At 52.0% G+C, this 23760-nt stretch overlaps 14 protein-coding genes across 14 annotated transcripts; 12 read left to right on the top strand and 2 right to left on the bottom strand.

The window, feature by feature from the left end:
* Window positions 1–9: 9 nt before the first annotated feature.
* Window positions 10–2975, bottom strand: RHO25_003653 (uncharacterized protein; the record flags this gene model as incomplete). The annotated part of the gene is made up of 3 exons (XM_023599145.1): window positions 10–344; window positions 396–496; window positions 547–2975. 3 exons carry the CDS (start codon window positions 2973–2975, stop codon window positions 10–12), a joined length of 2865 nt encoding a protein of 954 aa, XP_023456426.1.
* Window positions 2976–3256: 281 nt separating this feature from the next.
* Window positions 3257–3856, bottom strand: RHO25_003652 (uncharacterized protein; the record flags this gene model as incomplete). Its single annotated transcript, XM_023599144.2, has 2 exons — window positions 3257–3328; window positions 3404–3856. 2 exons carry the CDS (start codon window positions 3854–3856, stop codon window positions 3257–3259), a joined length of 525 nt encoding a protein of 174 aa, XP_023456428.1.
* A 1527-nt stretch (window positions 3857–5383) lies between these two features.
* On the top strand, window positions 5384–5794 carry RHO25_003651 (uncharacterized protein; the record flags this gene model as incomplete). Its single annotated transcript, XM_023599143.2, has 1 exon — window positions 5384–5794. One exon carries the CDS (start codon window positions 5384–5386, stop codon window positions 5792–5794), a length of 411 nt encoding a protein of 136 aa, XP_023456429.1.
* Window positions 5795–6600: 806 nt separating this feature from the next.
* On the top strand, window positions 6601–7896 carry RHO25_003650 (uncharacterized protein; the record flags this gene model as incomplete). Its single annotated transcript, XM_023599142.2, has 6 exons — window positions 6601–6759; window positions 6834–6912; window positions 6974–7114; window positions 7173–7286; window positions 7348–7542; window positions 7601–7896. The coding sequence occupies 6 exons, from the start codon at window positions 6601–6603 to the stop codon at window positions 7894–7896; spliced, it is 984 nt and encodes a 327-aa protein (XP_023456430.1).
* Window positions 7897–8280: 384 nt separating this feature from the next.
* RHO25_003649 (uncharacterized protein) lies at window positions 8281–8976 on the top strand (the record flags this gene model as incomplete). The annotated part of the gene is made up of 1 exon (XM_023599141.2): window positions 8281–8976. The coding sequence occupies one exon, from the start codon at window positions 8281–8283 to the stop codon at window positions 8974–8976; it is 696 nt and encodes a 231-aa protein (XP_023456431.1).
* A 273-nt stretch (window positions 8977–9249) lies between these two features.
* Window positions 9250–10359, top strand: RHO25_003648 (uncharacterized protein; the record flags this gene model as incomplete). The annotated part of the gene is made up of 1 exon (XM_023599140.1): window positions 9250–10359. One exon carries the CDS (start codon window positions 9250–9252, stop codon window positions 10357–10359), a length of 1110 nt encoding a protein of 369 aa, XP_023456432.1.
* A 414-nt stretch (window positions 10360–10773) lies between these two features.
* Window positions 10774–11824, top strand: RHO25_003647 (uncharacterized protein; the record flags this gene model as incomplete). The annotated part of the gene is made up of 3 exons (XM_023599139.1): window positions 10774–10874; window positions 10926–11075; window positions 11128–11824. The coding sequence occupies 3 exons, from the start codon at window positions 10774–10776 to the stop codon at window positions 11822–11824; spliced, it is 948 nt and encodes a 315-aa protein (XP_023456433.1).
* Window positions 11825–13329: 1505 nt separating this feature from the next.
* RHO25_003646 (uncharacterized protein) lies at window positions 13330–13701 on the top strand (the record flags this gene model as incomplete). Its single annotated transcript, XM_065602425.1, has 1 exon — window positions 13330–13701. One exon carries the CDS (start codon window positions 13330–13332, stop codon window positions 13699–13701), a length of 372 nt encoding a protein of 123 aa, XP_065458497.1.
* Window positions 13702–14460: 759 nt separating this feature from the next.
* On the top strand, window positions 14461–16382 carry RHO25_003645 (uncharacterized protein; the record flags this gene model as incomplete). Its single annotated transcript, XM_023599138.2, has 9 exons — window positions 14461–14498; window positions 14558–14953; window positions 15004–15021; window positions 15066–15132; window positions 15182–15251; window positions 15298–15388; window positions 15441–15540; window positions 15589–15688; window positions 15742–16382. The coding sequence occupies 9 exons, from the start codon at window positions 14461–14463 to the stop codon at window positions 16380–16382; spliced, it is 1521 nt and encodes a 506-aa protein (XP_023455952.1).
* Window positions 16383–16630: 248 nt separating this feature from the next.
* On the top strand, window positions 16631–17830 carry RHO25_003644 (uncharacterized protein; the record flags this gene model as incomplete). The annotated part of the gene is made up of 1 exon (XM_023599136.1): window positions 16631–17830. One exon carries the CDS (start codon window positions 16631–16633, stop codon window positions 17828–17830), a length of 1200 nt encoding a protein of 399 aa, XP_023456223.1.
* Window positions 17831–18250: 420 nt separating this feature from the next.
* On the top strand, window positions 18251–18751 carry RHO25_003643 (uncharacterized protein; the record flags this gene model as incomplete). The annotated part of the gene is made up of 3 exons (XM_023599135.2): window positions 18251–18317; window positions 18369–18429; window positions 18484–18751. The coding sequence occupies 3 exons, from the start codon at window positions 18251–18253 to the stop codon at window positions 18749–18751; spliced, it is 396 nt and encodes a 131-aa protein (XP_023456224.1).
* A 510-nt stretch (window positions 18752–19261) lies between these two features.
* RHO25_003642 (uncharacterized protein) lies at window positions 19262–19954 on the top strand (the record flags this gene model as incomplete). The annotated part of the gene is made up of 1 exon (XM_023599134.2): window positions 19262–19954. The coding sequence occupies one exon, from the start codon at window positions 19262–19264 to the stop codon at window positions 19952–19954; it is 693 nt and encodes a 230-aa protein (XP_023456219.1).
* A 576-nt stretch (window positions 19955–20530) lies between these two features.
* RHO25_003641 (uncharacterized protein) lies at window positions 20531–21685 on the top strand (the record flags this gene model as incomplete). The annotated part of the gene is made up of 1 exon (XM_023599133.2): window positions 20531–21685. One exon carries the CDS (start codon window positions 20531–20533, stop codon window positions 21683–21685), a length of 1155 nt encoding a protein of 384 aa, XP_023456220.1.
* Window positions 21686–22694: 1009 nt separating this feature from the next.
* On the top strand, window positions 22695–23720 carry RHO25_003640 (uncharacterized protein; the record flags this gene model as incomplete). Its single annotated transcript, XM_023599132.1, has 1 exon — window positions 22695–23720. One exon carries the CDS (start codon window positions 22695–22697, stop codon window positions 23718–23720), a length of 1026 nt encoding a protein of 341 aa, XP_023456221.1.
* Window positions 23721–23760: the final 40 nt, after the last annotated feature.

Here is a 23760-nt window from a genome sequence, read left to right as displayed (position 1 = left end):
CCCTTCGCCCTATGTCGCGTTCTGATACTCCTTGATGATCTCGTCCAGCCGCGTCTTGATATCCTGGTGTCTCTGCAGAGCATCCGGAAGGTACTTTTGAAGTCCCTTTCGAACAACTGGAGCAACTGCATCGCCCGCCTGCTCCGCGAAAACGCTTTCGAGCCAACCTGTGATGTCGTCGAAGATGCCTTCGACTGCATCAACCAGGACCTCGACCTGCGCGTTAGCATCTTCCTCAACTGCAGTCTTGATATCGATCACGACGCTTCTGAACGGTGAACTCTTGCTCCTCTTAGCTACGTAACTCTTGAGTGTGTTGATGACGCTTCTGCGATAGCCTCTTCCTGATAAGCGTCAGCAAACCAGTCACAGAAATGGACCGAGGAATATGTTACCTTTGACGAGCTTGCACGAATCGTAGCCGTGGTCCATTGCCTTGTCGATGTAGCTTTTCTGAGGCTTCGTTCCAGGCGTCGTTGCCTCGGTCTTGATCGACCTGCTATTATGTCAGTACACAGAAACACAGCCCGAGGGATGAGCACCTACATGAGCTTGATCGCATACTCTCTCCTTGCTTTCTCGCAGAGACGCTCTGCTTCTTCGATCTTGGCCTCGATCAACTCACGAAATTGGCCCGTCTTGTCGCCTAGTTGTTTGGCGGCGCGACGCCCGTTCGAACTCGCGATAACACCTCGAATTTCCTCCAACAACTTTTCCTGAAGCTTGGTGAAAGCGTCGGCCTCCTCATTCACGAATGTATCCCAGTTCGCAAGGATGTTGTTAATAAAATCGGCAAAGAATGCTCGATTCCAATTGTGTCGCCCGACCTTTGGCGTATTGTGCAAGCCGGCGTTGGCGATAAAGGCTTTGAGTGTCGACGCCTGCCAATTGATCTTCCCGGCGGCGATCTCGGTAGCGTTTGTGACCAGATCATCCATTCGTCTAACAACAGGACGCTCGAAGCTTTGTTCAAGAGTGTGTTCCAAGGCCGCAATATAATCGCCGTGTTTCAGATCGCTGATCTTGTCTTTGCCCTCTTTGATAGTCAGGAGCACCTTGCGGTTCTCCTTTTCGTGCTCGGGATTGGCAACGACGTTAAGACCGCGAAGAAATATCTCAACTTTTGCAATGTACTCCTGCATCGCTGCCATTTCATCGGCCTCAGTCGCTCTCAATATGTGACGTCTCAGCTCCGGAATTCCAGTGCGCCCCAGCTCGAGAAGACTGCCTTTGACGGACTTCGCGCCTCTGCAGCCCATGTAGTGCTCATTCGAGACGAAGAACATGCTTGCATTCAGTTCCATTTCCGCCAGCGCAGATTTCAACATGCTGCGAAAGAATAATTCGTGAACATCCCAACCACGGTTAATGATCGATGCATCGGCTTCGGCAAGCTCATTTTCCAACTTCTTCAATGCCGCATTGTCGCTGTTGATTCTGTTCCTGGCGATTTGCAACTCCTCCTCTGTGCCATCACACAGGTACTCTTCATCTTCAACGATCACAACAATTTGGCCATTCGAGATCGCCTCTTCATGCTCTTTCAGATCTGCCTTCCGGGCACGGATTGTTGTGTCGAGCGTTTCGCGCCGCGCACACTCTTTCGTGTAGGCGGAATCCTGGAAGCCCTGTGCCTGCAAGTGTGCTAGGTGTTCGGTGTTGTCTGCAACAGTGTCTATGTGAGTACACACAATCGCACATGGTTTGATCGCCGCATATCGGTGCAAAGCGTCAGCTACGGTCCTGTTCGTAGTGACACGGCTGATTTGACCGACGATCCATATCTCATCGCAGTCTGATACACGTTGATTCGAAGCCTTCGCACGCAGAGAGTTTTTGTCACTAGCCCCTGGCCAGTCTACGAAGATCGCGTGTTCCAGAATAGGCACGTCGCGGATGCCTATGTGGATCTTACTGACAAGTGCCCAGAGGGAGGAATTTGGAGTCTTGGACAGGGTCTGCTCGGACTCGGCGTACATCTGAAGCTGCGTGTGCAGCTTTTCCTGGGTCTCAGCCTCAAGTTGGACGGAGTTCGTCTTTTTCCTGCTGTTGCTGTTCGCTGGTTGCTCCGTGGCCTTCGGTAGAAGATCAGTGCACCATTTCATGAACTCATTGACAGTTTCCTCAAGCTTGCCATCGGCCAATCGCAGGAATTCCTTGCCGCGCTCATCATTTCCGAATTCCTTCTCACGTTTGCGAAACAGGGAGCGGAAGACCTCGAATGCAGATTGGGCAGCTTCGCGTTTAGTTTCCCGAACTTCAGAAGGCTGCTCAGCTTTTGAGGCATCGCCCTCATTGTCTTCCACGTCCAGTGTCTTCACCGCTCTCGCTTGAGCCACTTTTCGGACTTCTACTAGCTCCAGCTGGTAACTGAAATAATCTGCGCACAGACCTCGCAACTTCGCCCGAATCTCACGATGGGAGAGGAGGACGATGCGCGCAGCGAATCGCTTCGTCTGCCATGGGAACGCGGACTCGTAAGAGGTTGCTACCATCGTGACACTTTTTGCCAGCCCCAAAACCAACGCCAGTTCAGGTATTCCGAGGATGCAATTGATGATGGAGCTCTTCCCAGCTCCGGAATCGCCCACTAAGCAGATATGTCGCTTACGCTTCGAAGGTGCAATTTTGAGCGCGGCTGCGGTGCGTAACAGATGGGCAAATACCGCTTTCACCAGATCTCCCTCAGGGATAAGCTCTGTGACATCGAGGCCAATCTGCGCGAGCGCCTCTTTGAGCTTGACCAGTCGGGGATCATATGCGGCCGATGTGATCGACAAGCCTTCTTCCAGATATGTGGCATAAGAAAAATCGTAGCTTCGCTTGGGCGCTTTCTTGAGCAGTTTGAGTGGTTGCTTCAGATTGCGCGGTGGCTCCGATGTGCGGGCTTCGACATTGGCGTCGTCCGTGTCTGATACGAAGAGCTCATCTTCCTTCTCCGGAGATGGTGTGGGGAGAGGCTTGTGAGTTACCATCGTGCGGACGGGATCTGGAGGTGGGGATGACAAGTTGTTGTAACAGAGCAGGTTGCGAGCGGAATGATGGTGGGTTTTGTGCTCGCGCTCGGCAGACTTGAAGCCGGAAATGAGTCCTCACTTGCTCTGACAGACGAGTCAAGCGTGAAAGTGATTGTTGTTCGTTTGAACAGGAGATAAGTGAACCTGAAACACATTCGTGAGTGAAGTAGCAGTACGGGCGGTGGTCTTCATTATGATGCACAACAGGATAAGTCCTAGTACCATTTATCTTTGCAGTTCTAGTATGGAGCACTAGCCACGGCCTGAATGAAGCGCGTCTCACAGCCCGAATCATTTCCCTTCCACGAAATCTGTGTGCGCAGGTCAAAGTCAGCACGCAAGCTCTATGGCTTCTTCACTTTACCAGCACATGCGCGCTAACTTACTACAGCTTGCTGACGTGCACCAGGACAAACAGTCCACCCCGTGCACTCTCCATCTACGGCCAACAGGTATCCCTCCTTCAGGCTCAAGTTGCTGCCGTCCTCCGGCGTAGGATCAAAGGCCAGGTCCTCGCCTGTCTCCACTTCGGTGCTCTCGTAGTCGTATTCGCCATTGCCATGAGGGCCGTACGAGGTGGTATGCAACGCGTTGTCTACCAAGTTGAACCTGGGAAGACTGCCATATCCTGGGCCGATCAGGCGCAGCTGGTACAGGTCGCTGCTGTCGCCATCGGCGTCAAAGAGTGACGTGGCATTCACATTAGGCAGAAGTGAGGAGTTCGAGACCGGGTCGCGGGAGGTCGTAGTGACGAGGTAGAAATCGGTGAGATTTGGAGTTGCTGGACGAGCAGACGCGAGGGAAGCTGCGAGTACGATGAGGAACGTGGAGGAGTGCATCTTCGAGAATAAGCTTGAGCTTGAGCAAGTGGCTTGAGAAGAGAGTCGAGATGAAGTAAATCAGTGTGTAGGAGAGGTGTCGGACCTATACCTTCCTCTGAACGCGTCTGGTCGTGACACAAGGTGTTGAAGCGTACGACGCAGCTACATCATTGCGAACCCACATGCCACGCCGTCGGAGCCACTTCGCCCTGCTCTTTCCCGTTCCTGATTCATGCCTGCTACGGGCGTCTGTTGTACTTTCCGCCCTGGATGCGCGTCGTTCTCTACTGTGCTCTGTGTGGAAGAGTTGGGATGAGTGGCAGGATGTTTGCGCCAGCTCGTGCTAAGGCCTATTCCGCGGATAAGGCCTTGTTCGTGTCGCCAGCGCTATCAAATAGGCCTTATTTAATGTCGTGCTTAGCGTACATAAGTAAGGCCTTATTTATGTTTTAAGGCCCTTTCTATATTCGTGTAATCGTCGCTTTCCGGCCGGCAACTGTTTAGCGCTTACCCTCCGCCTCTATCCGTGTACGTACGGCAACTGCGTGCATTGCGATAATTAGACTCTGCTCTATTATACTTCGACAACGACGATGTTATCTCTGCTGTCTCTGCTATCTCTTGTCTAGGAGAGTCTACTCGATATTAGGAAAACGCAGTTAGAATCCTCGAAATTCCGGAATCTCTGCGTTATATATAATAGCCGAGCGAAATACAATAGTACGACCGCGCGAATGCCTCTACCTCGTTTAGGTATATAACCTTCGCTTTGCATTGCATAGCACAGAAAAGGCCTTATTCTATGAAATAGGCCTTGTTTCATATAAGGCTGTTTTCGTGTCCGCATGAAACGGCACGACATGAAATAAGCCTTGTTTCGCGAAATAGCCGCTGGCACGAACTGGCGATAACAAGGAGCAGAGGTGGTGTTGTTAGAGCGCGTCTGCCTCGAGACGAGCCTCACCACTGCCTTGTCCTTCCCACTCTTCTCTCACTCCTTCTACACATTGACATCACGCGCATCTCAACATGAAACTGGACTGCGCAACGGTGTGCCTTCGAGGCCTGTCAAGACTCTCGTACAGATGAGCACATGTTGTTCGCGAGCATGGTTTGGAGCCGACACAAGGCCGCCAGCAAAGTCCCAGTAGAGGACACGAAGACTGGCGTCAGAGAGGACGCGTTCCGTCTTGCCCGGATGCACTTCAGTCGAACAAGAACGGACCCGACGTGGTAGGTTGCAGGTATGGAGAATCAGCGCAGAAATGGCTCGTGATGGAACCGGCTTTCCCAATGCACCAGTCCGGCGAAATGGCAGTGATAACTCCTGTACTCGAGTGCGCTTTCGAATGTCGGCGAGACTGGGTCAAAATCGCGATTTCTGCCAGATTCTGCGCCATCAGGCAAACAAACAGGCAAACAGCCAACGCCTGCGCATGAGCAGACTCGGCGTGCATGCGTTGCATGATTTCTTGCTGAAGTCAGTCACTGCACAACCAGCACGACGCACACATCTCCAGCACCATTGTCGCAAACCGAGCACATATGGCCGACCCGCAACAGCACCAGTGTCCAGGATTGGACGAGAGCGCGCCCGCATGGGCAAAGAAGCTGTTTACCGACTCGGAGAGGCGTATGCAGGACGAAGAAAATGCCATCTACTTGGTCTGCACGATTTCCTTGCGCCATCTCTTCATCACTGACCACCATCAGCTCGAAATGACCTTTCCCCCAAGCGGCTATGCTGCTGCAACACAGGTGATTGACGGACTACAACAACACTTCATTATTTGGAATTTCCCCAACAAGTCTCGAGTCGCGGCCACCTCACAAGAAATCAAGCTGGGCTGGCTGGTTGCTGTGCCAATGAATTCAGCAATACCTCACGCCCCAGAACTCGACTCGAAGGAGATCAAGATTACCAAAGTGCGGAAGGGTGTTCGCCCAGAAGCTTAACGCGTTGAGAATGAGAACGAGATTGGCTATGACACAGATCACGAAATGGGCGCTGAGGCCGCTGCTGATGCGGGTCCTGCTTTCCAGATGGACGATATGGATGTGCAGGTCTCATAGAGGTCGAGGTGATAGGCGTTCTTTCGATCCCCCGAGGTCTATGCAAGCATTGATGCAATACGCTCTCTCATCGGCAACCACATTCGCGAGCACCGCCTGGTCCAGATTGTCGTGTGCAATGTCCCACAATCGGCCAGTATTCTGAGTCTCGGGCGAGAAATTCCCGGGCTAGATATCTCAACGTTTCGAATGACAACCAAGGGAACTGCACTGTCGCGTACTCTTGTTCATCGCCTTCTCTCATTCGGACTTTGGCATCTAGGACCGCATCCGAAGTTGTCCAGGCATGGCTTTATCGGAGTTTGCAGATCCATCATGGTGGGATCGGGATCCTGAGCGGCCGCGTTGGTCCGTGCCGGCATTGGCACGTGTGCATGAGCCATCTGGAAGAGTGAGAAAAGGTCTGTCCACTCATTCGCCAAGTGAGAATATCAGAATGGCGTTTGCTGCTCTCCTTCTCGATGTGTTCGCGTTAAGTCCGTGTCTATGTCCTTCTGCCATAGCGTCCGCGTCCGCGCCCGCTTCGAACGACCGACGTCACCAGCCCAGCCATTGGGGTCGAATATGGTCGCACATATAAACGCGTGCGCCCATCTCCTTCACAGCATCTCTGGCTTGTTGTGCTATTTGATAGTTCTATGACTTTTTGACCTTCGACCAGAAATTCAATTGTCTGACGCGAAGAAAATATGACGAAAACTCAAACTTTCGCGGATCGTCAAGTTCCAATCCCGGGGTTCGGCGCCATGGGATTGAGCTTTGGACTGGGCAGCAATCTGAGCCTCGAAGAGGCTGAACCAGTACTGCTCAAAGCCATCGAGCTGGGCTGTACTTTCTGGGACACGGCTGTAAGTCACATTGTCATACTCTGTGCCTCTATTGAGAGATCCGCGCAAACAAACAGCTGACGATCGAGTGGTAGGTTGTTTATCAAGCTGGAATCAACGAAAAGCTTTTGGGAGAGTTCATCAGAAAACACAACGTCCGTGATCAAGTCTTTAGTAAGTTGATTGAGAAAAGTGCCAAGGCAAAACTGCGAGCTAATTGCATCCAAACCGTTAGTCGCTTCAAAATGTGGATTCGCCTGTTTCGAGGACGGGGCAGTCACTAACTCTGCTCATCACATCAAAACATACATCGAAGGCACGATCGAACGGCTCGGGTTCACGCCTGATCTGTATTACTTGCACAGAATCGATCCTAGTACGTGTCATTCCGCTATCTAACTGCATGCCATGCTTTTGCTCACTTCGTAATACAGAAACCCCTCTCCAAGAATCCATCACTGTGCTGAATGCGATCAGGGAAGCGGGCAAGACGAAATACATTGGCCTTTCAGAATGCTCGGCGGCGACTCTTCGTAAAGCGCATTCGAGTACGTATACATATACACCGAGCATATAGCTAGGAGCTTTTTCGCTGACGAGAGAAACTAGTTGCCAGGATCGACGCCGTGCAAGCAGAATACTCGGCATTTGAAACTCTCCACGAGACTGATGGCTTGATCGACACTGCCAGAGAGCTAGGCATCGCCTACGTCGCTTACAGTCCCCTCGGACATGGGTGGCTCGTCGATGATTTTCCCTACAAATCTCCTGACGATTTCGCCCAGGACGATTTCCGTCGCACCGGTATGTCAGATTTGCAATCCATCATCGTTCGTCGCAGCTTCGCTAATCTTTTCATTAGTTCCGAAATTCCAGGGAGAAAATTTCTATAAGAATAAGGCTATCGTCGAAGAAATTAAGAAACTTGCCGATCGGAAAGGTTGCACATTACCTCAGATTGCTCTTGCTTGGGTTATTGCGCAGGGCATGATTCCGATTGCAGGAACGACAAAGGCTAGCAGGTTGGAGGAGAACTGGAGTTCTCGTGGTATTGAATTAACGCAGGAGGAGAAGGATGAGATGCGGGCTATTGTTAATAGAGCAAAGCCTGTGGGCAATAGATATAATGAGAAAGCACAAATGATGGTGGGCCACTAGGCAATGGCTCTTGCGTTAGTCTAGCATTATGCTATTTGTACTAGGTGTTAGACGGTCAATCCAAAAACTGAAATTATGCTTGACCGGGTGCTTGCTTCGTTGACGAAAGGATCGCATGCGCAACGCTTCTTAATCGCAGAGCCGAACGAATTGCTCACACTGTATGGCCGGAAGTGACGAACTGTTAAGACTAATGCATGCCAAGCGTTCATATGAATGACGTTGCGGGGTCATTGCTGTGGCTTGCTTTGACTTTCGGTATCAGGGCTTCACAAAACATACACATACTTCATACTCACAAGCTCCAATTCCCAAACTGAAGAAGCCCTCACTCAAGCTCTCCCAGGGATTCCAGGAAGCAGATAAATACAACGAACCACAGTCATGTCACACCAAGATCTCACCCACTCAATGACAGGCGCCAAAGGCGAATTCCTCAATCGGGCCTATGCACTGGATTCCACATCAGCCGCTCACGACCTATACTCCGAATGGGCAGCTTCATACGATCGAGACCTCGCCGATGGCGCATATGCTTCTCCTCTCCGAGCAGTAGAAGCACTACTTCGGCATCTTCCCTCTGCCGCAACCTCGGACCAATTGGAGAAACCAGCACTGGCGGTCCTCGACGCTGGATGCGGGACGGGCATGGTTGCCGAATGCCTAATCCCTTCTACTCAACTCACTGGACAAAGTTTTGTCGTCGATGGCGTGGATCTCACACCTGGAATGCTGGATGTTGCGAGGGACAAGGATTTTTACCGGAAGCTCTCGACTGCTGATCTGAATGAGCCTTTGCTGATTGTGGATGGGACGTATGATATCGTTATGTGTGTTGGAACTCTCACGAAGGGCCATGTAGGGCCGAAGGTGTTGGGCGAATTCGTGAGAGTGGTGAAGCCGGCAGGCGGTTTGGTTGTGGCGACTGTGCATGATGAGATCTGGGAGTCGGGTGGATATGAAGCTGAAGTGGAGAATCTACAAAGTGCTGGCTTGGTCGAAGTTCGAGGTACGGATGAGTTTGGAATCATAGAAGGCCAGAGTAAAGGTGGGAGGATGGTGGTGTTGCGAAGGAGCTGAGAAATTGACTCTGCCGAGACAACTCTGCGGATCACTTAGCGTAGCTTGTTTCTGAGCTGTCGTACTGGCACGGGAAGACTTGTGCCCTATATACCACATTAGCCGTGTGAAGAAGCGGAGGAAGAAGCTTTGTTTGCATAAAGCTTGCAGGTAGTCGAGGATCGGCATGCCACGCGGCGCATCCTTCGCAATCAACCGCGCCAATATATATAAATCTGCAGGCAGACTTTCCCTCTTTTACAGTCGTTGGACGTCACTGAAGCGCTAATAATCATGGTCTCGACAGAAACTATCCATGGGACGTTCACAGTGCCGATTCTCGACGATGAAATACCGCTCGACCCTTCGATGAGGCCATACATGGTGCCGCCAATGCCTAAAGCGACCACCCCACTTGCCTTCCCATTGAAAGATTTCCGATCCCAAGTTTTTCAAACACTTTCCGGAGGAGACTACACACCAGAACGAGCTTTCCTCAACACCCACGGCTTCACAGCAGTCAAACACAACTCCTCTTTCCTCAACACCGGCAACATCTCAGATACCTGTTCCGTACAGGAAAGCTACTACCCGGAAATCGCCTCCCTAGTAAAGGACGTCGTAGGCTGCAAAGAAGTCATCGTCATGAACAGTGCCGTCCGTAGCGGAGTCCCGCCCGAAAACGTCAAAGACTACATCCCCTTCAAGAAAGCTCCCTGGACGAAGGAAGAAGAAAAAGGGATGCAGAAGAATGAAAGCTGGCATAAAGTAGCTCCTTTACAGCCGATACGCCTTCCACATTGTGACTCCACGGCCATGGGCGGACGACAGAGTCTGCGATTTTGGCAGAAAGAACTCACTGATGCTGCAGAACGGTATGGTGTTCTGAAAGCGGAGGAGGAGGTCGAGGAGAAATTTGGCTTGAGTAGTACGGAGCGAGGAGATCAAACAGAATTCGAGAACCTGTACAACGATCATGAGAATGTGAAGTTGGGACCAAGATATGCTTTTTATTCTATCTGGCGACCCCTAAAACCAGTCACTCGAGATCCGCTCGCTTTGATCCCTTGGAGTGAAGTCCAGAAGAACGATGATTTCGTCCTCTGGCCGTACGAGAATCGCGTTCCGGGGTACAAAGGTGATTGGAAGAAGGAGCTCGCTATGTTGAAAGTGAAGCCGGAGGCGTTGAGCAAAATAGGAAGTGAGGATAAGGGATTGCAATTCTGGTACATCTCGGAAATGCAGCGTGATGAGGTATTGTTTGTTACGATGTTCAATACGGCTGGCTTGGGTAAAGGTGCGAATCAGGAAGTTGGCTGTTTGCATGGAAGTCCGGATTTGGGAGAGGCTGGGTATGGTGAGGCTAGAGAGAGTATTGAGGTGAAGTGTATGGCGTTCTGGTAGCGGTCTGTGGGTTGGCACTGTCTCCTTCCAGACGCTCCCCGAGTGACGTCGAGATTCTTGGAAATGCGGTAGGTGCAGGTGCGACGTTCTGCAGAGCAGAAGCACCTACCTCCGCTGTTCCTTCCACGAAATCGCTCGGCTTCGGAAGGTGCAGTCTGGAATGGAGACAGGGTTGGCATGTGCATAGCTACCCCTTCCCGTCACAACTATGAGTGGAGTGCAGTGTGGGTGTACGACTGCATTCTATCGAAGGAAGGAAGTGCATGTGACTGTTGAGGTGAAGCTTCACTTGAGCGAATCGTGCACGGGTTGTTTGTGCATTGATGCCTTGGCGTTAGCGCCTGCAGACCAATGTTTCTGCAGAACAAACGCAACAACATCGACAAGCCGATCTGAATCGCGAGGTTGCCCATCATGAACCCGCCAAACATCACCCATGATTCAGACGGAAGCGAAAGCGCAATTCGCCCGCCGAGTTTGATGAAGGGGAAGCGACGCCGCGGTGTCAACACAGAGTGCGTATTCGGCAGTCGTCACTTCGAGTTGCTGTACTAACGGTCACAAAGGGAAGAGAAGAAGAAGGCAGTGTTCGAGGAGGTTAAGACGTTCAATGCAGAATGTCTCGCTCTCGAGAAATTGGAAGCGGACATCTGCAGCCTTCACGCAATTATGTTCAAGCGGCATGGGAAGCTCCTCGAGACTCTGAACGAGGAACAGTAAGTCCTCCTGCTGGACTGACAGACATGAGCTTGCGCTGACACATTGGAGGTGGCCGAACACCCCGAGGAGAGCCGCCAGCCAGATGAGCCTCCCGTCCTTCCGGGCAGTGCTCCATAACTCGAAAGCCAGCACTGCTCCAGAAGCCACCAGAGAGGCTGTGACCGCCTTGCAGAATATGGTGCTGCTCAAGTTCGCCCAAGAATTTGAGAAGGCGGAGATCGCGCTCGGAGTCGTTGGCACAGCGATACACTCGGCTTTGATCAATCGTCGCGGTTACGGCGAGGACGAAGAGGACATTCGCGAATTGATGGGTGAAAATGTCGACAGGACCTATACCAACATCAGGCAGGACCGCGCCGCGCTCAAAAAGGCTGCGAGAGATTGCTTCTACCAAGCTCTCGCGCCTCTGCGCAAGCTTGCCGACGCTTTTTACAATTTCAGGTTTGATGCTGCGAAGAACTGCGACATCGAGAAGCTGAGAGGTTATTATGACAAGAGCCGCGACAACCAACACGACCACATCGTGGACCTGGTCTATGGTCTTTGCGTTGCAAATGATCGAAACATCCTTCTCGAAGAGGCCTACTTCGAGAAGGGCGAGAAGCTGGAAGCAGCTCTGACATATGTGTCATCTCTCGAAGAGGGTGACTTGGCCGCACAAACCTACGGAGTGCTCAACATCGGGAGTCGCAGAGACTTGAGAAAGCTGTTCCCGGAGGTCATCGCCGAATCCCTTATTGTTTGAGACAGAAACATGAGGATCCAACGAGCATATGCGGAGAGGCAGTCAAGCATCAACTGGGAGGAGCCATTGCCGATTCATGGTGGGCCATAGATATCGAGTCGTTGGAATTGGCACAAGGCTATGGCATGAGCGCCGTAGCGTTCGCAAAGGCGAAGTGTCGTGCCGAAGCTGCTCATTGCCGGACGGAGGTAGAACAGAGCGACGTCGCAGCTTGCCAATAGTTTAGAGCAGAAGGACGGGTTACGTGGTCTTCGGTATTCGCAGTCCTTCAATTACGCCGCCTGGCCACGAAGGCAGCTGGAGCCGCGCCTTCCCGTCTCAACCTTCAGGAGCCTGCAGTCAGTCTGAACGAACATGTCAAGAAAAGTGACAGCCACCGGTGTTGCAGCTGTCGTGGCAACGGCAATCACACAGCTCCCTGCATTTGTCCAGGCGTGCCGAGAGAACATCCGTGAAGACCGCAGGTTGGGCGAGGACGCACTCGCCTGATTGGGCTTTTGTAAAGGAGTAGTGCCGAAAACGGAAGTGATCGATTCGGGTCCCGAAGGCATGACTCGGCGTCCGTCGTATACTTCTGCAGTCGCGACCATCATTACCGGTAGCAGAGTCTGCCTCCGACGCCTTCGTCCTGGCAACGACCATACTACTCAGCATCAATATTTGGCCAGTCATGGCGAATGAGGTCCGGCGAGATGATCCGATGTTTGCATGCCCATATGCTCAGCCGGTCTCCATTTGGGACTACTACACACAAGATGCAGAAATGGTTACTGTGTCTGGAACGTCTCAGAACCAACTTCATTCGATATGGCGATATGAGATCGCACATATTGGAACTGTAACTGTCGGTTCAAGCCCACACGGCTTGACTCTGGGCGTTCGAGCAACACTGCCATTTCCACGACCGAGATACTGGAATCATGCAGGGTTGAACCAGGTTTTCGCACTATCTTGGCAGTTCCGTTGCCGTTGGGGCGTGTGCAGTAGCTTCTGACAGACGACAGTGAGAGCCGCACCTTTTTTAGCACGCCGTTTATAGCCCCGTAATAATGCATGGCTGGTGGCCGGAACTGTCAGACCTTGATACCCGAACATGAAGTAACGAGTGCCAATATCACACACAAGACAAAGCATGTGGCAACGCAAGATTTAATAACAGCAGTGGTATAAGCAAATATGGTAGAAGATGCCCAAGTTTGTGAGTACCTGGCGGTGTAGAGTGTGGCGTATGCTTCAAAGTTCTGCTCCAGACAGAAGATGAAACGCCCCAAGCGTTTGAGCCGTGGACGCGCACGTGGCTGGTAGATCCAGGGTTGCAGATCCGTGGCGGCGCTGCCAGGAAATAAGTACCACCTGTACCCTGCGCAAAGGAGTAAGATCTCGCAACACAAATGAAATATTCTCTGTTTCCATCTTGCAGTAATTTCGCGCAACAACCCAAGCTTGTCTTACCAAAACACATTCATTTAATTTTTTCCACATCACGTTCAAACATAACGCCGACCATGTCTCTCCTTTATCAACCAGGCTCTACCGGTCACTGGCAAGCTACACCAGACGAACTTGAATCTACACACGAAGTCATTAGCGATTTGCTCGGAGTGCGAATGCCAATCAGGCCAGAATCGATGAGGCGGGAATCTACAAGACGACTGTCTGTCAGCAGACCTATCGCGACAGTCGAGCTCTTGGGACGACCATACCGAATCCCAGATCCCTGCCCGAAGCAGTTTTATCGTGAGCTCACCTACCTGAGCGACGAAGAGATCATCGAGAAGTACAAGCTTGTGCCTTGCGAGCCTGATCTCTGCCGGGCTGCCAGGCGACTTTCAGTAGCCAGCAAGTCCAGTGCCGCTTCCAGCAACGTGTCGCGATAATTGCGACAACACCACAGGAAACACCTATCCGCTTCGCTTCAGGAAAGTAGGCGTCAAAAGTGCAACATATTCTTCCTCAGCGCTGGACGCAATACATGCATAATACTAGAAAGACCATTCGAGTTCGACCATACTGGATTTAATACCACAGATTTGGCCAGGAGCCAGAGGACGTGAGGAGTGAGGATAGATTTCGATCTTCGGTTTTTTGGGGGGCGAAGTCGTCACGACGCTGACGACTGCATGCTTTGATACGCGAGATGGGATGCGATGTAGGATTAGAATTGGCGAATGTGACCTGTATTGATAGACTTGGAACCATGTATTGTAGCAAACGCACCCGGCTCAGGCTCGGCTATCTTCTGGCATCGAAATGTACTTGTGCGATGTCTCGACGTGCCTGTGTCGCATTCATTCAGCAAGACTCATCTATGAACATCGCGAGCGAAGAGAGATTCCCGGCGGTGAGATGAGATGGGTCTGGAAAGGCCGGGTCAGGCAAAGATCTGGACCGGCTTCCAAGTAGTAGGTGCATACGTATACGTATGGATAAGGGGAGTGTGCATTGGTGGCGACGCCGCCGTCGTGAAAGCAGTGCACAAAAAGGGACAGCTCCTGCCTGCTAGACACAAATCGTCCCACATCTTAATCAAGTCAATCTGATCTGCCAAAAGTCCTGGTGCTCCACCCCTCTTCACATGCTAAGCGTGCCTCTTCGACCGCCTCTGTCCGTTGTGCTACCCCTACCTACACACCTACATGCCGGTCGCTAATGCGATGTTTCGTAGCCCGCTATGGTTTGTTATTACTACTAGTGCATACTTCTCCCTTCTCCTGCTTACTCATACGTCTCTAGGAACCACCTCGGTGGTAGTGCCGCTGGCAAGCTACAACGGGTCCCGAGCAACGCTCAACCCATCTTTGCTGCTACGAAGCGTTTCATCCCATGCAACAAGCGTTTTAATGCAACTGTAGCATCTTCGCAGCCTCAGCGTGTCGACCAAGATGGTCCATTCGATCGACGAGGAGGCTCTCCACGAGCATGGCAATCCACTGCCAAGCCTGATCATTTCCTGAGTTCTGATGCGCTTAGGGTCAGTAATGGTGTGTCAGGCGGTTCGTCCGCTGCTGATAGTATCAAGCATCCACTGCCAAAGTTTGAAGACTCCGCATTTTCCACATCTCGATCACTACGTTACGAAGGTGGCGAGCTCAAAATTCATGATGAGATTGAGAATAGGTCGATTCGAATGTAGGTCTTCTTGCTTGCTGTTGATGGCTTCGACTCACTGATTTTTGAAGACCAGGACAGTGGCTGAGGTAGGTGTGCCGTATACAGTCCTTCGCCATTTCTGACTGAGCAGGGATAATTGTGCTTGTTCACAATGTCGCAACACAGATACCGCGCAAAGGCAGATTAACGTGCTGAAGGTGTGATGTACTCGAATCGAAGGACAAAAGCGCTGCTGACAGGTCCCAGGGCGATATCAACACGACAATCTCCAATGTCCATCTGCAAGACTCTCAAAACGGACAAGTCACGGTGACTTGTATGGACTGACACTCCTTTATTCGTTCAAGGCTGACCTCTTTCAGTCTCAGATGGTCATCAGAGTGCGTACAGTGCTCAAGCTTTACTGAATCGAAGGAGCAAGGATGTCACTAGAGGCAGAACAGGCGTGGTTCCGTAGGTGGAGACATCAGCTGGTCCCGATTGCATATGCTTACGGCATCTATAGCATAAAGCTGTGGACGGCAGACATTGCATCAGCACGCCCAGCTGTTCAATATACAGATGTGAAGGACGGCACTGGCATGAGCGAGCTCCTCCAAAAAATTGTGAGACTTTCATGAGGCTGTAGAGATCTCACACTGATTCGAACGCAGCGCACATTCGGTTTCTGTGTCGTTGAAGAAATGCCTGCAACTCCAGAAGCAACAGAATCTCTCCTGAACTCGATTGGTCCAATTCGCAATACACATTATGGTGGGTGTATCAAGCGATTTACAGGGCACCGAGGCAATGCTAATGTCAACCAGGCGGTTTCTACGATTTTACTTCTGACCTGACAATGAAAGACACTGCCTACACTTCCGAATTTTTAGAGCCCCATACCGACAATACCTACTTCACCGAGCCAGCCGGAATCCAAGCATTGCATATGCTCTCCCACACCCAGGGCTCCGGTGGCGAATCATCTCTCACAGACGGCTTCAACGCAGCAACACAACTCTTCGTCGAAGATCGAGAAGCGTATCTGACTCTCTCCGAAGTCGGCGTCTACGCTCACGCCTCAGGAAACGAAGGAATTACTATCCAGCCTTCGCAGGCTTTGCCCGTGCTAAATCATGACTCCGAGGAAGGATTCTTGAACCAGGTCAGATGGAACAACGCCGACAGAGCTGGAATCGCAGCAGACTTCGACATTGTGGAGAAGTGGTATGCAGCTGCAGAGAAGTTCGATCGACTCTTGAGTGATAAGAGCAATCAACACTGGTTCCAACTAAAACCGGGCCAGACGCTACTTTTCGACAACTGGAGAGTACTGCACGGCAGGAATGAATTCACGGGAAAGCGAAGAATGTGTGGTGGGTATATCAATCGTGACGATTTCATCTCGAAATACCGGGTGACAAATATGAGCAAAGAGCAGCTCGAGGTATCGACTGTATCGGGATGAGTATATACAGTTTTGCACGACAGAAATATGTACAGAGCTGATGAGTGCCATACCCATCCATTCGAATACATGCGCGAGAAGGTCATCGTATACGAGAGTAGCGCCGAGCGCTGCCATTGTACGCGAGGCTTGTGAACGCCACATCCAAGCCAAGGACTTTATCGCTCAGTCGCGCCCTATGAACTACATTTCGATATCGGGTATGAGCTTGCTGATCCCCAGCATACACAAATTTACAGTAAGACAACATGAACAGATTGCCGGTGTTACAGGACTACGGTCTCTCGAGCGACACGGGCTTCCTGCCGCAAGTGTCAGCATCTTCTCGACTTCCCCCACACTACGATCCCTGGGAAAATCTCAGCGATGGACTTCCAGATCATACCAAGTCCGGCACGATCAGACAGCGCATCCGTCATCTCGAGACCTTGACCACAGCTCGTCTAAAAACGGAAGGAGACTGGCGTCGAGCATACAGCATACTCTCATACCTCATCTCAGCTTACATCTGGACTGGAGAAACACCTCAAAATGTCATTCCACAAGCGCTCAGTGCACCCTACCTGGTCGTCTGCGAACAAGTCGAAATGCCGCCCGTGATCACCTACACAGCGCTCATCTTATGGAACACCAAATTCGTCTCCAACAACAACAGCCAAGATTTCAGTCTCGATAACCTACAAGTCTGCCGTAGCTTCACTGATACTCCAGACGAGCGTTGGTTCCTCATGATATGCGCTGCAATGGAAGCCAAAGCTGGCCCAGCAATCGAGAAACTTCTACTCGCGACAAACGCAGTAGTGTCCGGCGATATCGAAGCAGTCACAGCGGCGCTACACTTCGTAACAGAAACAATCCAAGACCTAACAACACTCCTGGCAGAGCTAAATCACCGAGTAAACCCCAACATCTGGTTCACCAAACTACGACCATACCTAGCAGGCAGCATCGACGACCAACTACCGCAAGGCATCAGCTTCGATAATGGAAAAACATATCTTCGCCTAGCTGGCGCAAATGCCGGACAATCCAGTCTCTTCCAATTCTTCGATATAGCTCTCGGAATCAACCACGTCAGCGACTTCGCCGCTCGAATGCGAGATTACATGCCCGGACCACATGCAAGATTCCTGGCAGCCATGGAGGAATCAGCGAGTATTCGAAATTTCGTGATTGCCAATACCGGTGAAAGTGATTTGCGAACAGCATACGATGCATGTTTGAAAGAGCTGGAAGTGTTCAGGAATAAGCATATCCAGATCGTAAGCCGGTATATTGTAATTCCAGCTCGTGAAGCGGCCAGAAAGGCGTCAAGCCAATCCTCGCCTCTCGAATCCGATGGCGGCCGGAAAGAGCTCAGAGGCGTCGGTGGAGCGCCATTGATGCCATTTCTGCGCGGAATGAGAGATGAGACCCGAATGAGCAAATTGCTCTCGATGGAGGACTAGTTGGCACTTCGATCTAGGAGTCTAGCATGAACCCGAGCATGACCGGCCATGAAAAGGAGGGAAGAACATTTGCAAAAAGGACTAGAAGTCGACGTCATAGCAAATGAGAGCGCTGTTGAGCAAGAAGGGTGTGTGCTGGAAACAAAGAGCCTGGCACTCGGGTGTGAGCACAGCCAAGCTTCATGCGGGTTCCGTTGCAGAAGAAGGTGCATGGCTTGGCTGAAACCGGGTGAACCAAACTCACAAGCGATTATCTCCGCCGAGCAAGAGGAGAGTCTGGAACCGAATGTGCTACAACGAGTTCAAGTAAAGATATAAAGATTGCAGTGGCCGGCCGAATGTCTGTTGGTACAGTTAGTTCCATTAGCTTTCATCGCAAGGCTCTTTCATTTCCAAACAGCAGTACTCTCGTACTTCAACATGCAGTCTTTACTGAGGCATATCATGTTCTCATTCGTGCTGGTCACGATGGTAGCGGCCTGGCCAGGTAGAGTGGCCAGTGACTCATGGCACAAGCACCTGCTAACGAGTGTTCCAGCGCAAGTAGCGAGTCGATCTGGATCGCTCAAGCAGTACATCGGTGCCTTGAATCCCGGATCGTGAGTTGAGGCCTTACGCGGAGTCGGAAGCACAAGCAGACTGACACTGAACAGTTACTCGTTGATCTTCAAAGTCCGCGAAGGCGTGCTGGAAGAAATGACACTCAAAGACAAGTCCGGGTCCGTCTATGCAGACACTGCGCCGGGCTGGGGCTGGGGGCCTTCGGATATCGCAAATGAGATCCCGTTCGAAGTCGAGGATCATGCGAAAGAGATTGTCTTCACTGCTTCCGAGCCGAGCGGTCATGCCAAGCTCGAATATGAGTTGAAGAAGACGGATGCGGAAAAGGCTGTACTGCTCAAGACGGGCCAGATCGATTGAGCCGCGCTGTCTTCGAGCATTGCGAAGGTCCCCAAGGAAGTAGACCACGTCCTGCAAAGAGTGTCGTGAGGTGGAAGCGGGGAGTCGTAGCATGTCGTAGCTTCCCGCCGATATGAGTTATACGAGACCCATTCTCGCGTGCGTCGACGTTGTTGCATATGCATGCAGTGCAAACACATGGCGTGCCCAGATTCGAGTCACATCGATGCAGGAGACATGTCGTGCCACCTGGCCGCCCATGGAAGCAGCTCGTCACGGGCGCATGCAGTCATGGCATCTCCCCGCCAACACCGAACGGGGCGGCCTCTTCTGTGAGAGTCGTTGCATGGGAGTGGAGCTTTGAGCTTGATCCTACGGAGGTATCGGCCAAGAGCAGTGACTGATGCCTGCCTCTCAGCTGACGCCGCCACCAACCCGCCTCCGCCGTGTGCCTGGACGGGATCGCATATAGGCTGGAGTGCTACTTGCCCGGAAGCTGGCGCATCTCCATTCAGTCTTCCATACAGCACAATGGAACGCCGAGACAGCGCGCTTGATGTCGTCCAGATTGCCGCCAAAGTCCTGGTCCCGCCAGCAACATCGACACCTCCAGAACAACCTCGGCACGAGCTCACGGCAGCACCCGCACAATCCGACGCGTCCTCCACTCCCACCGCGACATGCCTCCTCGACAGGCTTCCAGATGAGCTGCTCTTGATTATCTGGGAATACGCCGTCATCGATTCGGAACCGCTCTTCGTCAATTGTCCCTGCGACAGCTCATTCGGCGGATGGACCGAGGCATACTACGCCGAGCGCGAAGCATGGGAAGAAGGCGACCGCGAGCCTCCATGGCAGCCAGCTTTAACACGCGTCTGTCGAAGCATTCGCTGTGACGCCCTGCCCATGTTCTTCAAGTGCAACACCTTTCGAGCGGGCTATTGCTACGAGTGTGACATGGACATCGTCGCTTCGTGGTTGAAGGTGATTGGGAAACAGAATCGCGAGATGCTGAAGCATTTCTTCTTCTGGGACGCCAACCCAGACCACGACAAGTACAGTCCAAAGTGTCTCAAGAAGCTCAAGAGGAGTGCTGTAGTGCGGGAGCTTGGAGGTCGGATGGATACCACGTACACACGCGACGGGTGCAAGCACGAGGTACGGTTTGGCGACGAACAGCGAGAGCTCGACGGTGTCGCAGACCTGTTCGAAGAGGTGCTATGAGGAATTCTTGGAAGGCCGCAGCAGCCGTTGAAGGTCCTAGAACACGGAGCATCGCATGCTGTATCTTCGCACGGTGAGTCGTAATGAAGCACGATTCCAGGACGGGTACTGCATTTCGCAATGGGTCATTGTGGAATGTGTTAGGGCGAAGGGCGTCTTTGCAGGCTCATGCGAAATCGGTCCAAGAGCTGGATCTCAGGTTCCTGTGTGTGTATCATTGGCTTCCCGAAAATAGTCGTAGTCGATGAGTCGCCCTGTTGCGCATACCATCTCGCTTTTCTTCCATCTTGCCATGACTCGCGGGCACCCTTGCACGAAGCTCGCCTAAACGACTGACGGCCCAAACACCCTTGCACGCACGCGCGAATTTTACTGGGGTAAGCACTTCGATTGGCAATTGCCCAAGCGATTTCAAGGACTTGCAATCCTGCTGGCGCGCTGAACGGGTAGCTGCACGTGCCTTTCACATGACAGGATGAAGTGAATGAAAGGGCAAACGGCGGACCCCGCAAAATCGTGCATATCCAGTAAGCCAAGTGACGTGGAAAGGCGGCGGAAACAGCTGTCAAATCGAACATGACAGCAACATCCTCAGTTCATCCTCCGGCATCAAGCAACTCGGCCAAGACTCCGATCAAGTTGAAGGTGGCCATGGCGCAGACTGTCGCCGCCGACGAGCAACTGATCGAATTGCAAACCAAGCTAAAGCGAGCCGAGACCTCTGCTCGCTATGCCAAAGCGCAGTATAACGCGGCTTGTGAAGCCAGCAACGCCCGTCTAGAAGAGGCCAATAAGCAACGAGGAGTCCTCTTCGATCTTCTGAAGAACCAAGTGCAAGGCAGTGCACTATGGGACGCAAAGATTGCGAAGCAACTGGCCGAGAACAGATCTCAAATCGCCGCAGGACTTGTCATCACCTCCAGGAGCGAGCTCGAAGATCTAGAACGGGAGAGAGACGCTGCGAAGCAAGCACTCGATGAGTATACTCGCGACTCGAGATCATTCAGGCTGGCGCGTGAAGCGAGGGCAAGAAGGGAGGCAGCGGAGCAGAGGCAAAGAGAGCTGAGGGCGAAAGAGACATCGCCAGCTCCACGATCCTCGCCGATTAAGTCGCCTGCAGCAGAGAAGCAGCAGCGAGACTTCAGAGCGAAAGAGGCGTCTCCATCAGCACGAAAATCTCCGATCAGGCAATCCTCAGTCGAAGAGCCGAAGAAAAATGTCACTCCTGGATCAAGTCAGCAGCAATTTTACGACTTCCTCGTCCGACATTGTCAACCAAAGACACCACAGGATGAGCGCCCCAGGCCGGAAACATTCGACCGCAAGCCCCCAACCCCGGTCCGAAGTCACCCAAAGCGCGCTCCCTTACCAGCACTTCCGCCGAAGTCACCGGCAGAGATCTATCGAGACTGGCACGAACAGACCAAGCTCGCCTTTGCTGACTACAGCACGTTGACCACTTTTCCGGCGCCACCGCCGCCCCAGTCGCCATGCCGCAAGATTCCATGCGCGACATCAGTGTCAAGATCTCAGCTCGGCATTTGCATCGACGACATTGAAAAGGCTTTCAAAACGCTCGACCTGCCTTCGATGAAAGAGGAGAGGGCACGCTGGCATCCTGATCGCTTTGTGAGGTGTACGGAGAAGGACAAGATGCAAGCCATGGCGAAAGAGGTATTCCAGGTTGTGGATGCGATGTATCGGAAGGAGAAGGACATGCGCAGCCTGTAGGGAATGGTGTCTTCATGTGGTTTGTGGCGTGGACATGCAGAAGTGGCTGCAAAGAGAGATCGTCTCGGGTGACCGCTGGCGATCTTCCTACAGCGGGATGTTGAAGTCAGCCCCAAGACCAGAGGGCTGTGTCAGCGAAATACATATGTAGGAGGTAGTGTAGACCTGTATACCCGTGTGCAACATGAATGGAAGCGACCACGGCCGGCTCCTCCCCACACCCGACCGCACCTCACATCCCGGAAAAGCTCGTTCGGGATCCGGTCTCCACTTCCCTCTACATCCTGCATCCTCTCCGCCTTTTACACTTCACATCCTCACATCCATCTCTCATTGGCCACAACGACTTGCAGTTACCGTTTCAAACAAACAGCGTATGACGTGGAGCGACCACAAGATCTCCCTCCGGCATCATGCCTGCTCATCAACCGTGCATGCCGAGAGAACATCACTCTGCAGCAACACTTCCGATTTGCACCACGTGGACAACGAAGACAGAACGAAGCCGCCTTAAACGACAACCCCAGCCTCAGCTGACCTACTGTCTCAAGAAAACAATGTACCAAAACCCGGCGCCTAAAGCGTCTCTCCTCCACATTTTCTGACAAGGTCATCTGGTGCATAAACATGATTCTACAGGCTGTCATTCACAGCATGACCAAGTTATAGCGGAGCGGAAAGAATTTTGACGTCGCTTACTCCAGAGATCGTCACCGGTGGGTTGTTGGCTGTTCTCTTCACCGCATGTGTAATGGTAAGTTCTTAGCATGCAGTCTGGGCTGAAATATTTAAGTTGTGTTCGAAAGCACATTGTATAGCGTTCGCATTTGACTCTATTGACTCGAACACCGAAACGCAACATCCAAGTATTCGCTTCACAACATAATTTGCCTCCCAACTCTATTCTATCCGCACCGTTGTGCCCTTTAATTTTTCGAAGGGTGGCATTATTTCACAAGTCTGAGCTCGTTGCTCTCATTTCATACTCCAGGGTGGTCGACAGAAAATCATGGTCGTGTTGAAATCAATAGCAGCAACCGGGCTGTTCCTAGGCTACGCTACAGCCACACCTCTCTTGAAGCGCGACTATCCTCCCGTGGGCGAATGCACAGGACAATGTGAAGGAAGACTCCACGATCCAGCAGTAATCTACCGCGAAGACACATCAACCTACTACCGCTTCGCCACCAACGATGGCATCAACATCGCAACAGCTCCAAGCATATCCGGTCCCTGGGAATTTCAAGGTGCAGCCTTACCTGGCGGATCCTCAATCGACCTACCTGGAAACCGAGACCTCTGGGCACCAGATGTTTTCAACTTCGGAGGAACATACTATCTCTACTACTCCGTATCCGAAATCGGAAGTATGAATTCTGATATTGGCGTCGCTACATCTCAAACATTGGACGCAGGCGACTGGACTGATCGAGGAAGTATTGGAATTCCTGCATCTGCAAGCTACAATCGTATCGACGCAAACCTCTATGCTTATGACTCCAATCGACTCGTGCTCAATTTTGGTTCCTTTTGGGAGAATATTTTCCAACTACCGATTCAGAATCCTCCATTGCGAGTCGAAGCCGCGGGACCTCTTCAGCATCTTGCCAGAAATACGACTACCCGCCCGCAAGGCCTCGCAACTGGAGCTCAAGAGGGAGCATACATGTTCTTTTGGCAAGGCTGGCATTATCTTTTCTTCTCCGCTGGTAATTGTTGCGATGCGGCTGGTAGCCTTCCACCTGCGGGAGAGGAGTACCATATCTTGGTCTGTCGATCAAGAGACCAATCCGGAGGCTTTGTAGACCAAGACGGCAGAGATTGCTTGACTCAAAGTGGTGGTACCTTGGTGTTGGGAAGTCATGGTGATGTCTATGCTCCAGGTGGTCAGGGAGTGATGTGGGACGCAAGAGTCGGAAGCGTGGTAATGTACTACCACTATGTGCGACCGAGTGTGTCGTACGACTACGATAATTTCTTCTTTGGCTGGAGCAAACTGGACTTTAGTAATGGGTGGCCAGTCGTGGTGGCGTAGGGCAGTGAAGGTGTTAGTGCCGCCGGCCTTTATCGACAGC

Source organism: Cercospora beticola, chromosome 2 (assembly GCF_033473495.1).
Source record: "Cercospora beticola chromosome 2, complete sequence".
Taxonomy (NCBI): domain Eukaryota; kingdom Fungi; phylum Ascomycota; class Dothideomycetes; order Mycosphaerellales; family Mycosphaerellaceae; genus Cercospora; species Cercospora beticola.
The sequence above is the reverse complement of the archived record's forward strand: the minus strand, read 5'-3'. Positions and strand labels throughout refer to the sequence as shown.